This window comes from Dendropsophus ebraccatus, chromosome 10 (assembly GCF_027789765.1).
Source record: "Dendropsophus ebraccatus isolate aDenEbr1 chromosome 10, aDenEbr1.pat, whole genome shotgun sequence".
NCBI lineage: Eukaryota > Metazoa > Chordata > Amphibia > Anura > Hylidae > Dendropsophus > Dendropsophus ebraccatus.
Window position 1 is genome coordinate 20,722,844 of NC_091463.1, and position 15,303 is coordinate 20,738,146.

General features: G+C 45.6%; 1 protein-coding gene across 1 annotated transcript in view; it reads right to left on the minus strand.

Moving 5' to 3' along the window:
* The window catches only part of ITIH6 (inter-alpha-trypsin inhibitor heavy chain family member 6), a 39,472-nt gene extending 24,449 nt beyond the window's left edge, over positions 1–15,023 (minus strand). The window contains exons 1-2 of the mRNA XM_069985938.1: positions 14,771–15,023; positions 9,355–9,390 (exon numbers count right to left, since the gene is read on the minus strand). Coding sequence (XP_069842039.1) covers positions 9,355–9,390; positions 14,771–14,905 — 171 coding nt within the window. The 5' untranslated portion in view covers positions 14,906–15,023. The remainder of the gene's footprint in view (positions 1–9,354; positions 9,391–14,770) is intronic.
* Positions 15,024–15,303: the final 280 nt, after the last annotated feature.

Consider the following 15,303-nt stretch of genomic DNA (forward strand, 5'->3'; position numbering starts at 1 on the left):
AAAAATGTACAGGATGAAAATGATGCTTTTCCTTTGCAGGTCCTGGCTGGTGAGGAAGAGGCTCCTCCCACTGAGCAGAATGTTCCAGACTTAGAGGTGTCTAGGGATAATTTTGGTACTGCACAGTTGCAGGACCCCACTCTCAAAAATGCGAGAGAGCAGGTCACTGTTATGAATGGGGTACCTCAGGAACCAGAAGCTGAGAAAAAGTTTCCACATTTTTCTGTGACTAACGATCTCTACTATAGAGTCACTAAAATTAATGATGAGGTTGTGGAACAGCTTCTGGTGCCTAAGTCGTACCGGCGTCAGGTACTCGACATGGCCCATAATCATGTCCTTGGGGGACATTTGGGGACAGATAAAACGCAGGAGAGAGTCCTCCAGAGGTTTTATTGGCCTGCGATTTATGCTGACATAAAAAAATACTGTGAGTCGTGTCCCACATGTCAGCTTAGCGCCCCAGTGTCGCATTTCCGCAGTCCGTTGGTTTCGCTCCCCATTATAGAGGTACCTTTTGACCGCATTGCAATGGACTTAGTGGGTCCCATTGTAAAGTCGGCAAGGGGACACCAGTACATTTTGGTAGTCTTAGACTACGCAACCCGCTATCCTGAGGCTGTCCCCTTAAGAAACACTGCATCCAAAACAATTGCGCGTGAATTGTTTTATATGTTTTCCAGGGTGGGGATCCCCAAGGAGATCTTGACCGACCAAGGTACCCCGTTTATGTCAAAGGTGATGAAGGATGTATGCAAACTGTTTAAAATCTCACACCTACGTACCTCTGTATATCATCCCCAGACAGATGGATTAGTGGAGAGGTTTAATAAAACCCTAAAACATATGTTAAAGAAAGTGGTGGAAAAAGATGGTCGGGATTGGGATCACTTACTTCCTTACCTGATGTTTTCTATTAGGGAAGTACCCCAAGCGTCCACAGGGTTCTCTCCCTTCGAATTAGTCTATGGTCGTCACCCTAGGGGTTTGTTGGATATAGCGAAAGAGACATGGGAAAGTGAGTCCACCCCATACAAGAGTGTTATTGAGCATGTAGCACAAATGCAGGACCGTATAGCCACTGTAATGCCCCTAGTAAGGGAACACCTCCAGAGGGCGCAAGAGAGCCAAAGCAGAATTTACAATCGTTCTGCGAGAATCAGGACATTTAGCCCAGGTGACCGGGTACTCATTCTTGTTCCCACTGTAGAAAGTAAATTCTTAGCAAAGTGGCAGGGTCCCTATGAAATTGTAGAAAAAATCAGTGAGGTAAACTACAAGGTACACCAACCAGGTAGAAGGAAGCCTTTTCAAGTTTATCACATAAACTTGATCAAACCCTGGAAAGACAGGGAATCCTTGGTGGCGACAAACTCTATTAATAATTTGTCACAACCAATCCCTCCGGTCAAGATTGGTGATACTCTATCAGTGTCACAGAAGCAGGAGACTAAAGAGTTTTTACAGAAAAATAAAGACAAGTTTTCTGACCTTCCAGGGCGTACGCATCTCATTCACCATCACATTGAAACTGAGCCTAGAAGCAGGGTAAACCTTAAGCCCTATAGGATACCAGAAGCACGGAGGGAGGCGGTGTCAGCCGAGGTAAAACGTATGCTTGACCTAGGAGTCATTGAGGTGTCCCAGAGCGAGTGGTCCAGCCCGATTGTGTTAATCCCAAAGCCCAATGGAACTTGGAGGTTCTGTAATGATTTTAGAAAGTTAAATGAGATCTCCAAGTTCGATGCCTACCCCATGCCCAGGGTAGATGAGTTGATTGAAAGAATGGGTAATGCCAGGTACATAACCACCCTCGATCTCACAAAAGGCTACTGGCAGATCCCACTCACTCCTGAGGCTAGAGAGAAGACTGCATTCTCCACCCCTGATGGGCTCTTCCAATATGTAGTGATGCCATTCGGGTTACATGGAGCCCCTGCCACTTTTCAGAGGTTGATGGACTTGATTCTGCGACCACATCGTGATTACTCCGCTGCCTACCTCGATGATGTGGTCATTTTTAGCCCTGATTGGGAAAGTCACCTCTGTAAAGTCCAGGCGGTGTTAGAGGCCATAAGTGATGCAGGGTTAACTATCAATGCAGAGAAGTGTGCACTAGCCTTAGAGGAGGCCAAATACTTGGGCTACATTATTGGGAGGGGGTTAGTCAAACCACAGCTAAATAAAATCGAGGCAATACAGAATTGGCCTCAACCCCTCACAAAGAAACAGGTCAGAGCTTTCCTGGGCATTACGGGCTATTACCGTAGGTTTGTGCCAAACTTTGCCACAGTTGCAGCCCCGCTAACTGACCTGACAAAGGGAGGTAAGTCCGCAATGGTGACATGGACTCCAGAGGCCGAGAAGGCTTTTCAAAGCCTTAAATCTGCCTTGTGTCAACAACCTGTACTAATCACCCCTGACTTTAGGCAAGAGTTTCTGGTCCAGACAGACGCCTCTAATACAGGGTTAGGCGCCGTTCTCTCACAGGTCGTGAATGGCGAGGAGCACCCGGTGATGTACTTAAGCAGGAAGCTATCCCCGGCCGAAAAAAACTACGCCATTGTGGAGCGAGAATGTCTGGCAGTGAAATGGGCCCTAGAGTCCCTGAGGTACTACTTGCTAGGCAGAAAGTTCAAGTTAGTGACCGACCATGCCCCCCTAACATGGATGAAGGTTAATAAAGAGAAAAATGCGAGGGTGACTAGATGGTTTCTGTCCCTCCAAAACTTTAATTTTACCGTGGAACACAGGCCAGGAAAGTTACAGGCAAATGCGGACGCCCTATCAAGGGTACACTGTCTGTGGGGACAAAATGCTCAGCCCTCCGGTCTGAAAAAGAGGGGGGGGATATGTGGACATGTCACTGGTAAAGTGTGCGAGGGGAGGTACATCTCACCCAGGCTACTGCTTACGGTGAGATGGTAAATCCGGGAAAGATCTCTTACTCAGCAGTGTTATGCTGCTGAGTTGTTCTTTACATTTTCCGGGCCGGATTTACTGGAATGGTGGGTAGGTTGGTAGTGGGACCTGCCATTCCCTTCCCCCCGATCCAGTTCGGTTGTTGCAATCAGGTGTGCCCTGATTAGCCTGCAACAACTTAAAAGCTTCACAGTGCTACAGGGGATTGCTCTCAGCCAGGGGTGAACAGCTTGCATGCTGTATCTCCTGGGAGCAACGAATACTGCCGCCGCTGGGGCCTATTCATACCCGGTGATACTGCCTACTGAAGAGTTAGACAGGAGACCTGTGTTAGTAAGTGCCCAGACGGGCAAGGACCTTTTTTTGTTTTTGGTTTGTTCTGAAAAGCACGGTATTGCTACATTTCTGTTGAGGACTGTTTATGCAGCTAATAAACACCCAGTTGTTTTTATAAGTCCAAGTTTGCTGTCTGAACTGTGTCCAAACACACCATCCCCCGGGAAGATCCCTACAATATATATATATATATATATATATATATATATATATTGGAAGTCAATGAAAAAACAGATCAAAAGGAATGCACACAAATGAATCAGTTTTTTTCATCCATTTTTCATCTGTTTTTTGCATAAAATGGATGGAGGGAAAAAAAGGATTGCAAAAACGCAGTGTGAACCCAGTCTAACTTTCTGACACCAGTTGACTTGAATTTTTCCTCCTTCCATAGGAAATTCCTGATACGTCACATGATACTGGGGTCTTTAGAAGAAAGGGTCTTTCATAAGTGTGAGCTCCGGACGTTTACCTTCCGTACAAGGCAAAGCTAATGGAGCCATGGAAAGTAGAACAGTGGTAGTTACTATGTTAGTTACTGGGATACACCATTATGGAGGTAATAGGCTCAGGCTCTGTACACATCGTGGCAGAGCTGTACATTAGAGGTATGGGACTATCCCCTGACATATAACGGTCAGATGCAGTATATGTTTGTTGCAGTGGTCCACTTTATATGAGCGTGCAGCATGCTTCAGCGCGCAGTCCCGACGCGGAATTCCGCCTGATTTACTCAGTGTGAACATTCCCTTAGGGTATGGTGCCACATCTCCAGCATTATGAAAGCATAAAAAAAATTACTTTTTGGGGCTAATGAGGTGAACAGGGGTCTACAGCTATTTAACATTTATTAAAGTTATGGCCTGGGCGTTCGCGAGGGAGAAAGCGCAGATTTGCCCCTTCTCTCTGGTGTATGCCTGCTTGACTTTGGATATGGGATGGTCCCTCGCTTTCCCTTAATAAACACTCCAACAACAATAAATACATACTATGAAATGAAGGCTCAAAACACACTTTTTGGTATTAAAATGGCCACAGCTTTATTTAAACCACAGGACTAAAACAATCATAGGAGTCAGGAGAAGTGCTAGGTTACTGGGATTCACGTATACTGTGAGATCCCCAGCTGTCTGCCATACAGCACTCAGCCAGACAGCAATAAAGGGGGACGGCACGTTCTGGCTCGCCATTCTAGCAGAGCCAGTCTACTTTAAGGGCCCCAATGACCCTACTGAAGATCCATACTCCTGTGCTTAACCACTGTTCCCTGCCCCTGGATGACGTTACCATTCTGACATCCTTAAGGCTGGCCACTTCCAAGGCTCAGCCTGTTCACCACCATTTAACATCCTCCATAAGGTAAAAGGAGTCCACCATATCTTGCCTGCAACTTCTATATAATAAAATATGCATATTTTATTTTATTTTTTTTAAATCTTTCACACATTTTTGCTCACTTTGCTCAATTACACGAACGTATAACTTAGAACTAAAAGTCCAGGCAAAACTTTGAAAATTGTGCAAAAGAAGGCGAAACCTCGACTCATAAATAGTCATCCTTCAGCACTCAGGAGAGGAAAAAACCCCTGTGGAGGAAACCATTAGGGAACCATGGTTGAAGGATTGCCCTTCCCTTGGGCTTAGAGGCGTAATGCCAAACTGTAAGTAATCAAATGAAAATAAAATCAATTTTGGCATTGCATATGGTACCATACACAAACATAATATTTACAATACATGCATTATTACACTTACAAAAGAAAATAAGTGTCAAATTAAAGAAGGGAAAAAAAAGAGGAGGGCGGGAGGGAAATGTTTTCCTCCAGATCTTCTAGTGAAAGAGAGGAAGTGAGAGAAAGAAAGGAAGTTATTTCTATTCCTAAATCTCACCCTGCTCATACCAATACACTAGGCATATACTCCTCCCTCTTAAAGCAGAACCACCTGTGCTTAAATGTATAGCATTATACAGACAAGACTGCTGGGGCTATAGGTTCCCCCCTCCCAAAGTCATGTCCCCCTTTGCTTAGGGCTCCGGGGGATTCTATATCCCCCGCTCGCCCGATGGGCAAGCAAGGGGGGCTTGGCAAGGTGGGGAGTAGTGGTGGCCTTCTCCCACACCTCATTTATCATTATTTTGGAAATCTGCTCAGGCCGGGACAGATCAGGCCAGATTCACTTTGAGGCGCACGCAGGGAAATTGGTAGCGATTTATATGCCTATACCTCCTCAGTGAAGGACGGATCCTTTATTGTGTTAGAAGGATCCCAAAGTGATGAATTAATCACATTGGGGGGAATTTATCATTATTTTACTTATGGTTTTTTGACATAGAAAAATTGCTTTGCGGCACAAGTTTATATCACTGACATCTGTTCTCCGAATAGTTCTACTTGCAGGTATATGTTCAGTGCTGCATTGGATTTAAGAAATGCAAGTCTTTTAAAATGGTCCACAGAATGGCGCAAATTGGTACAAAACAGCGCAAACCCACTCCAGTCTGAACACACTTACAAATGGGGCAAATTATGCCTTAAAGGAGAAGTCCGATCACTGGAAAAATGTCTAATTGCAGGGGCATGGGGGGAAGATAATAAACTACCCAGACTTACCTCTCCCTGTGCCTCTCCAGCGCAGAATTGCTGCTCCGGGACCCCTGCTGGGCTCCAGGATCTCCTGCAGAGATGACATCACAAGCTGGTTGATGAACAGGTGGGGGCCCGAAGGCGGTCAGATGGCACATTGCAGGCACAGGGAAAGGCAACCAATGCTTCATTGTTATTTCTCCCCTGCCCCCTGTCACATTTTTAAAGTGTCCAGACTTTAGAATGGTGCAAATGTGAACAAGTGTCATTTCAATGGGGGAAATGGCACCGCCACTCCTGGCACCGAAAAAAACCTGCTCTAAAGGCAAAAGGCATAATATAGACCACTTTCCATTTAGGCTAAATTCCCCCCATTGTGTTCAGCTACCAGGACCATCAGCGCCCCCACAGGTAAACAGAAGCATTACACAGGTTTTTTTTTAAAAAATTTTTATTGCGACTATGAAAACTTAAAGAAAAAATGTCATAATGTAAACAATAAAATTTCCACGTTTCTGGCTAAAACGACTCCTGAGGCCGATACCGACCAGTTCCTGCGGGTATAGATATGGTAAATACATCTGAAAGCCATAGGAAGCTTGGATGATGAGCTGCTACACACACTTATGCCACAGCAGTGAAGTTAGGTGAATCGAGTCACTGGACGTGTTTATTTATAGGGGACATTAATGAGTGGGATTTTGCTACCTCTCCTCAGCGGGAAGGGACCGGGAAGGGACGCAGGGCTGTTGGGTAAACATCCTGTCCACCTCACATTCCTCACATGCTTCTCCTGGCTGAAGGGCAGAGCTGTGCGAGCTGTGCTCTATAATCAGCATGGAAGTCAGCATCGTATGGCAATACAAGATGGCAAGAGTAAAAACAGTAGCCATAAGTCCCCCATCATGCGGAAAAGTAAAAAAATATTTGCGCGCTGATGTCATCACTTTAATCAAAGCTGATTATAAATTCTGAGCTGGTCGGAGAAGAACGTAGTATTCATCAGGGAAAACGTGTAGAGGAATGGAGGAAAATTAACCCTCTTTATATTACCGCAGCATAACCCCCCCCCCCCCCCCCCCAATCCTGGAGACCCTGGTACTTATTTGGCTGTAAGGCCCCTACTGACCTTGGCTTCTAGAGCACTGCCCAAATGGTCAGTCCATCAGTCAGAGGATGGTGCTAACCTGGTCTGGGATCTCTGTTTCTTGGTGGTCACCCCAAGGAGAAACATTGGCATTTTAAGGGTACGTTTAAGGAACACTTAAAGTGTCAAAAATGTTTAACTTGTCATCAGGCTTGTAGTAATGCCCCTATTCCACAGGTCGTTTAGAGGAGCAAACGAGCGCTCTCAGCGCTCGTTTGCTCCTCGTTCCCCGCTCGCTGCCACCGCTATTCAACGCGGCTGCAGCGAGTGGGTGAGTGCGGGAGGGGCGGCAGGGAGCTGCGGGGGGGTTGCCCGGGTGATCGCTGATCGTCCGGGCAGCCCATAGGATACAGCAGCGTCTGCTGCCGATGCTCCTATTCAACGGAGCGACGTCAGCAGATCGCTGCTATATCAGTCGCTTGTTTTTCAACATGTTGAAAAACAAGCGACTGCAACGATCAGCCGACATGAACGATGTCGGCTGATCGTTGCACTCTATTCCACCGGACGATTATCGTCCGTAGCGGCCGATATCGGCCGAATACGAACGATAATCGTTCCGTGGAATAGGGCCTTAAGGTATTGATCACAGCGGGTCTCAATGACGACACCTGCTGTGATCAGGAAGAGAGTGCGGCAGTCATGCCATTCACTCTCCACCTGTGTCTCTGGTCCAGATTTAAAGCCAAAGCCAGGAATGGATTTGAAAAGAGGAGAAATCTCAGTCTTTCCTTTATGGCCTGATCTCTGTTTATAGTCTGTTCCTGGCTTTGGCTTCAAATCTTTGGCAGATAATCTGTCAGACAATCTTTCTGTGTAAATGGACCCTAATGGTGCGTTTACACAGAGAGATTTATCTGAAAGATCTTTGAAGTCAAAACCTGAAACAGACTATAAACAGAGATCATGTCATAAAGGAAAGAGGCATTTATCCTTTTTTGCAATCCATTCCTGGCTTTGGCTTAAAAAATCTCACAGATAAATCTGTCTGTGTAAACGCACTATTATGCTAAGTTTACATGAAGCAATAATTGGCCCGATCCCACGATTAACGATTTCGAAGTAACGAATTTTTTTTATAACAATCAGCGTTTAGACGGTACGATATATCGTACGGAAAAATCGTTTTGCGATCGTTTTGCGATCGTTTTGCAATCGCGTGCCCGCGATCGCGGCTCCTCTTCAGACAATCAGTGCTGCCTTGCATTGATTGGCTGAAGAAGGGAGACGGGAATTTCAAACGGCTCCTCTTCAGCCAATCAGTGCCGGGCGGCGCGCGGCCGGACTATCACGCGACGACTGTTTACACGGAACGATCGGCGAATTTTTTGCGATCGACGAACGACGATTTAAGAACATGTTAAAAGATCAAAATGAAAAATTTTTCGATCGTTCGCCGCGTTTACACATACGATTATCGTTCGAATTCGATCGTTATCGTGAAAATTCACCCGATAATCGCTCCGTGTAAACATAGCATAAGACTACCTAAGACAGAGCAGGCAGCTGGGGAGTGGATCGTTTTGCTACCACGTTCTCTCCCCCAATATATCTCCCAATTCCAGCGAGTCTCAGCAGTGAGATGGAATCAATAACTTTGATGACATGTCAAAAGTTATTTTTCATGACAGGAACTCTTTAAATGCTCTTTTTAAAAACTCAATTTTCTCCTTTTGTTGGATTGTTACTTCCTCCTCTACATTACATGAAAAAAAAAATCACTCTAGGAAAAAGTTATATATATATTTTTAATTTATTTCTATTTAAAAATCTCAAGTCATCCAGTACTTATCAGCTGCTGTATGTCCTGCAGGAAGTGGTGTATTCTTTCCAGTCTGACACAGTGCCCTCTGCTGCCACCTCTGTCCATATCAGGAACTGTCCAGAGCCGGAGAGGTTTTCTATGGGGATTTGCTGCTGCTCTGGACAGTTCCTGACATGGACAGAGATGGCAGCAGAGAGAACAGTGTCAGAAAAATACACTACTTCCTGCAGGACATACAGCAGCTGATAAGTACTGGAAGACTGGTGATTTTTAAATAGAAGTACATTACAAATCTGTATAACTTTCTGAAACCAGTTGATTTGAAAGAAAAACATTTTCACTGGAGTACCCCTCTAAAATAAAATGGGGGCTGGGTGGTGCAACCCTTGTAGGGGTGCCAGCGGATGTAGCCTAGTGTTAGTAGACACCAGTAAGATAAATGGCCTATGTGATGATGGATCCGGTTACAGATTTTGCATTAGGGCCCAGCAGCCCCCAGTTACACCACTTAGGATGCTATAGGGTCAGCATATCACTTTCTTAAAGGGTCTCGCAATATCCACGTTCTGTATGTTTGCATCCTTCAATTTTTTTCTTACCTCAGTCTTGGAAGTTCTGATTTGCCGCTTGAATCTCTAGATGAAAAAGGAAACAAAATTTTAACAATTTTGATAAGTCTTGTCCAGGTTTAGAAAAACATGGATGCTTTCTTCCAGAAACAGCACCTCTCCTGTCCTCAGTTTGGGTGTGGGGTTCTGCAGCTCAGTTACATTGAAATGAATAGAGTTGAATTGTAATACCACACACAACCTGAGGGCAGGGGTGGCACTGTTTTTGCTAGAAAGTAGCCGTGGCTTTTTCTAATCCTGCGTAATCCCTTAAATATCAACAACTATATAATTACATCTCCTTATGCGATTATTAGCTCAAGTGACAGCTGATTTGTCCTATTGGTGTTATATAGTACATACTCATAGAAAGCTGCAGCGGTCCATAGAAAAGAAATTAGAGAGGCGTCTGTTTCCATGATTTATAACAAAGCCTCCTGGGGCCGGTTCAGGAGCTGCGGCTGGTAAACACACATTTGTAAAGCTTGGGAATGTGCCAGGAAATCATTTGCAATACTCGAGAGATAGAGAAGTAAGAAGCTCTGATTACAGACTCCTCCGCTGACAAGGCTGCCTAAATAATCTTAATAAATAATCTAAAAAACTTTTAAAATTTTTAATTTAGTTTTTTCCTTCAGAATGAATTTACCCAGAACTTGTAACGCAATGAAATATGAGGCGGGTTGTTATGTAATTTTCTAACACTGTAATACAGTGCACACAGTCTGATATCACATTGAGGGATTAACTAATTATTTAAAGGGGTATTCCCGTATACATTTGACTACTTTTGAAAGTGTGCAGTACGATGGTAAAACCCTAAATATAATAACAATATTTTTTAGTTGCTTTACACATAACCCTCACAACTTATTGGCCCAAAATGTGATGTTCCTAGCTTAGCTGGGTTTATGACCTGCACCTTGCTGGTCGGGCATGCTCAGTTGGAGCACTAGCAGCTAGATAGGACAGCATGATATTGAAGCAGAGAGGATGGTAATTTAAAACTAATGTAAGGGTTCAGCAGTGAGGGAAGTGAACACTATATGAAGTTTACAAAAAGCTAGCAGCTCAATCTTCAGTAGCCAGCAGATTATATGGGGGTAGATAACAGCCTGGGGCAGATGTAACTAGTGCTCGAGGCTACTTTCCTCCTGTACTACCTAGTTGCCTTTACTTTATTTCTCTCCTCCTGCTGTATAGCTGCTACATCTCTCCCCCTGTTGCATCGCTGCTACTTCTCTCCTCCTGCTGCATATCTGCTACTTCTCTCCTCCTGTTGCATCGATGCTACTTCTCTCCTCCTGCTGCATAGCTGCTACATCTCTCCCCCTGTTGCATCGCTGCTACTTCTCTCCTCCTGCTGCATATCTGCTACTTCTCTCCTCCTGTTGCATCGCTGCTGCTACTTCTCTCCTCCTGCTGCATAGCTGCTACATCTCTCCCCTGTTGCATCGCTGCTACGTCTCTCCTTCTGCTGTATAGTTGCTACATCTTTCCTCCTGCTGCATAGCTACATCTCTTCTCCTGCTGCATAGCTGCTACTTCTTTCCTCCTGCTGCATAGCTACATCTCTTCTCCTGCTGCATAGCTGCTACTTCTTTCCTCCTGCTGCATAGCTACATCTCTCCTCCTGCTGCATAGCTGCTACATCTCTCCTCCTGCTGCATAGCTACTACATCTTTCCTCCTGCTGCATAGCTACATCTCTTCTCCTGCTGCATAGCTGCTACTTCTTTCCTCCTGCTGCATAGCTGCTACTTCTTTCCTCCTGCTGCATAGCTACTACATCTCTCCTTCTGCTGCATAGCTGCTACTTCTTTCCTCCTGCTGCATAGCTACTACATCTCTCCTCCTGCTGCATAGCTGCTACTTCTCTCCTCCTGCTGCATAGCTGCTACTTATCTCCTCTTGCTGCATAGCTGCTACATCTCTCCTTCTGCTGTATAGCTACTACATCTCTCCCCCTGCTGCAAAGCTGCTACATCTCTCTTCCTGCTGCATAGCTGCTACTTCTCTTTTCCTGCTGCATAGCTGCTACTGCACTCCTTCTGCAGAGCTGATACTTCTCTCCTCCTGCTGTATAGCTGCTACATCTCTGCTTCTGCTGCATTGTTGCTACAGCTCTCCTCCTGCTGCATAGCTGCTACATCTCTCCCCTGCTGCAGAGCTGCTGCTACTTCCCTCTCCTGCTGCATAACTGCTACTTCTCTCCTCCTGCTGCATAGCTGCTACATCTCTCATGCTGCATAGCTGCTACATCTCTCCTCCTGCTGCATAGCTGTTACATCTCTCATGCTGCATAGCTGCTACATCTCTCCTCCTGCTGCATAGCTGTTACATCTCTCATGCTGCATAGCTGCTACATCTCTCCTCCTGCATAGCAGCCAATTCTCTTCTCCTGCTATATAGCTGCTACATCTCTTCCCCTGCTGCATAGCTGCTACGTCTCTCCTCCACCATCATAGCTGCTACATCTCTCCCCCTGCTGCATAGCTGCTACATCTCTCCCCCTGCTGCATAGCTGCTACATCTCTCCCCCTGCTGCATAGCTAGTACATCTCTCCCCCTGTTGCATAGCTGCTACATCTCTCCCCCTGCTGCATAGCTGCTACATCTCTCCCCCTGCTGCATAGCTGCTACATCTCTCCCCCTGCTGCATAGCTGCTACATCTCTCCCCCTGTTGCATAGCTGCTACATCTCTCCCCCTGCTGTATAGCTGCTACATCTCTCCTCCTGCTGCATAGCTAGTACATCTCTCCCCCTGTTGCATAGCTGCTACATCTCTCCTCCTGCTGCATAGCTAGTACATCTCTCCCCCTGTTGCATAGCTGCTACATCTCTCCCCCTGCTGCATAGCTGCTACATCTCTCCCCCTGCTGTATAGCTGCTACATCTCTCCCCCTGCTGTATAGCTGCTACATCTCTCCTCCTGCTGCATAGCTAGTACATCTCTCCCCCTGCTGCATAGCTGCTACATCTCTCCTCCTGCTGCATAGCTGCTACATCTCTCTCCTGCTATATAGCTACAACTTCTCTTCAACTGCATTTTTGCTTTTCTATTTTTCTTCCTGTCACTTTGTTCTTTTTTTGTCCTGTTTTTTCTCTCATCCTTCTACAAAGCTGCTACTTCTTTTCTCCTGCTGAATAGCTGATGCTTTTCTCTTCTGACGCTTAGCTGCCACTTTTATCCTTCTGCGACATAGCTGCATAACTGCATTTTCCACTGCCACACTGTTCTTCTGTGCAGCTGCAGCTTCTCTCCTCCTGCATAGCTGCAGCTTCTCTCCTCCTGCTGCACAGCGGCCACTTCTCTTCTCCTGCTGCATGGCTGCTATTTCTCACCTCCTGCTGCACAGCTGCTACTCCTCTCCTCCTGCTGTACAGCTGCTGCTTCTTCTCTCCTCCTGCTGCACAGCGGCCACTTCTCTTCTCCTGATGCATGGCTGCTATTTCTCACCTCCTGCTGCACAGCTACTACTCCTCTCCTCCTGCTGCACAGCTGCTTCTTCTCTTCTCCTGCTGCACAGCTGCTGCTGCTTCTTCTCCTGCTGCACAGCTGCTGCTTCTTCTCTTCTCCTGCTGCACAGCTGCTGCTGCTTCTTCTTCTTCTCTTCTCCTGCTGCACAGCTGCTACTCCTCTTCTCCTGCTGCACAGCTGCTACTCCTCTTCTCCTGCTGCACAGCTGCTTTTTCTCTTCTCCTGCTGCACAGCTGCTTCTTCTCTTCTGCTGCACAGCTGCTGCTTCTTCTCTTCTCCTGCTGCACAGCTGCTGCTTCTTCTCTTCTCCTGCTGCACAGCTGCTGCTTCTTCTCTTCTCCTGCTGCACAGCTGCTGCTTCTTCTCTTCTCCTGCTGCACAGCTGCTTCTTCTCTTCTCTTGCTGCACAGCTGCTTCTTCTCTTCTCCTGCTGCACAGCTGCTTCTTCTCTTCTGCTGCACAGCTGCTGCTTCTCTTCTCCTGCTGCACAGCTGCTGCTTCTTCTCTTCTCCTGCTGCACAGCTGCTTCTTCTCTTCTCCTGCTGCACAGATGCTTCTTCTCTTCTCCTGCTGCACAGCTGCTGCTTCTTCTCTTCTGCTGCACAGCTGCTGCTTCTTCTCTTCTCCTGCTGCACAGCTGCTGCTTCTTCTCTTCTCCTGCTGCACAGCTGCTTCTTCTCTTCTCCTGCTGCACAACTGCTTCTTCTCTTCTCCTGCTGCACAGCTTTTACTCCTCTCCATCTACATTTTGCTTTTGTCACCTTGCACCCAGCTTCTGTTTCCTCTTTTCTCTTTCTTATTTTGCTCAGTAATGGGTGATGCAATTTTCCCTTTTTTGCAGGGTAATAAACAGATACTGGAGCAATGTATCCAATATCAGTTTATCTTACAAACAGTAAAACGTGACAGAAGCGGGTCACCTATCATCTATGTACCGGTACCACACGTGGCAATAGGGTGCTCTTCATGTGACTTTGCACCTGGTGGCAGCTGCATATATTATTACACACTGGTGACAATATAGATGAAATTTTACTCAGCAAAGTGACAACATAGCACTTGGCTGGTAGGAAGAATGTAACCGGAAGTTTTGGCACTAATAATAATAATAATAATAATAATAATAATAATAATAATAATACTGGCACTGTACTGAGATTTACACTAACGGGAATCAAAGAGGGGCACCATAGGGGTTAGATTAGTAAATTTTTGAATTTCCTGCAGCGCCACCACAGGAGACGTGAAGCATTACACTTTGTAATACATTGAAACCTTTCCAAAAGACCACCTTTTTAAGTAAACAGCCCCCTTAACCGAACCAGAAGACGACAACCCTCAAAGTAGACCACATTTCAATCCAATTTTGGGTGGTCTTCTAAAAAAAGTCTTATTGTATAAAGGGATACCAAATCCTTCTGAGCAAGAGACTATGCTTGTAGCTGCTCTCCATGCTATATGAGGGTCTAAATGGGGGGGGGGGGGGGGGAGTTATTCCCTTTTTTAACTGAAAGGACATAGGAACCGATTTCCTATCCCAGATAACCCATTTAAAGCCAATAGTAAATGTAATGGACAATGTATAGGGAGCTATGGAGCACTCCTAGAAAGGTATACTGCAAAGAAAAAATTCAAAAACTTCCTTGAAAAGGACCATAATCTCATTCGATATAACACCAGCTCCTGTGTGGGATATCATAGACAATGTCTCACTACCCATAGGTCTCAGGAAGAGATGGAATTGTATATGGTTAGCAACAGGTATGTATGTTTGCAATATAACCCCCAAAAGTAAAAAAATAAATAAATAAAAAATACCCATGTAATTGCAGTTGAGTATGCTTGCTGTAAAGTATTCAGAAGGAATACATCACACTACTATGTGGAAGTCAACACATGATGCTAGAGTGTGCCAGGTTGACTTACCTCCAGGTAGGGACTCCTCTGATCGCTCCAGGACAGGTCCAATAAGGAGAGAAGTCCCAGCAGTAGAAAGCAGCTTCTTGATAAGTTCCCCATAGCTGACACTATAAACTTGTTGGTGACAGATCTAAGGAGCATCACTAGGAAGACTCTGCTCTTTGAATTTGCTCCGTACGGATGGACTTTCCTTTGCACTTTTAAACCTCGAGCATTTTTTCTTTTGGGTGTTAAGGTCTATAAAAGATGCATTCATTCCTTTACAAGCCATGATTGTCCAGATGAGTTAGGCTCGGGACGCTTAATTGGAGACAGGCCAACTTCTCCCAAACCTCCCCCCTGCGCTAAATGAAACCAAAATATTTGGAAGTTCAGCCCAGTTTCTGAAGTGTGTCAATAGCTCTTTAAATGAAGTCGAATGCAGCCGGGACATCAAAGAACCCAGCGAGAAGGTAGTCACCACGAAGACACATTTACCGATTTACTACTCCTTCACATCTGACAACTACCCCGGCTACTATCCCGGAGATTAGTGGTTA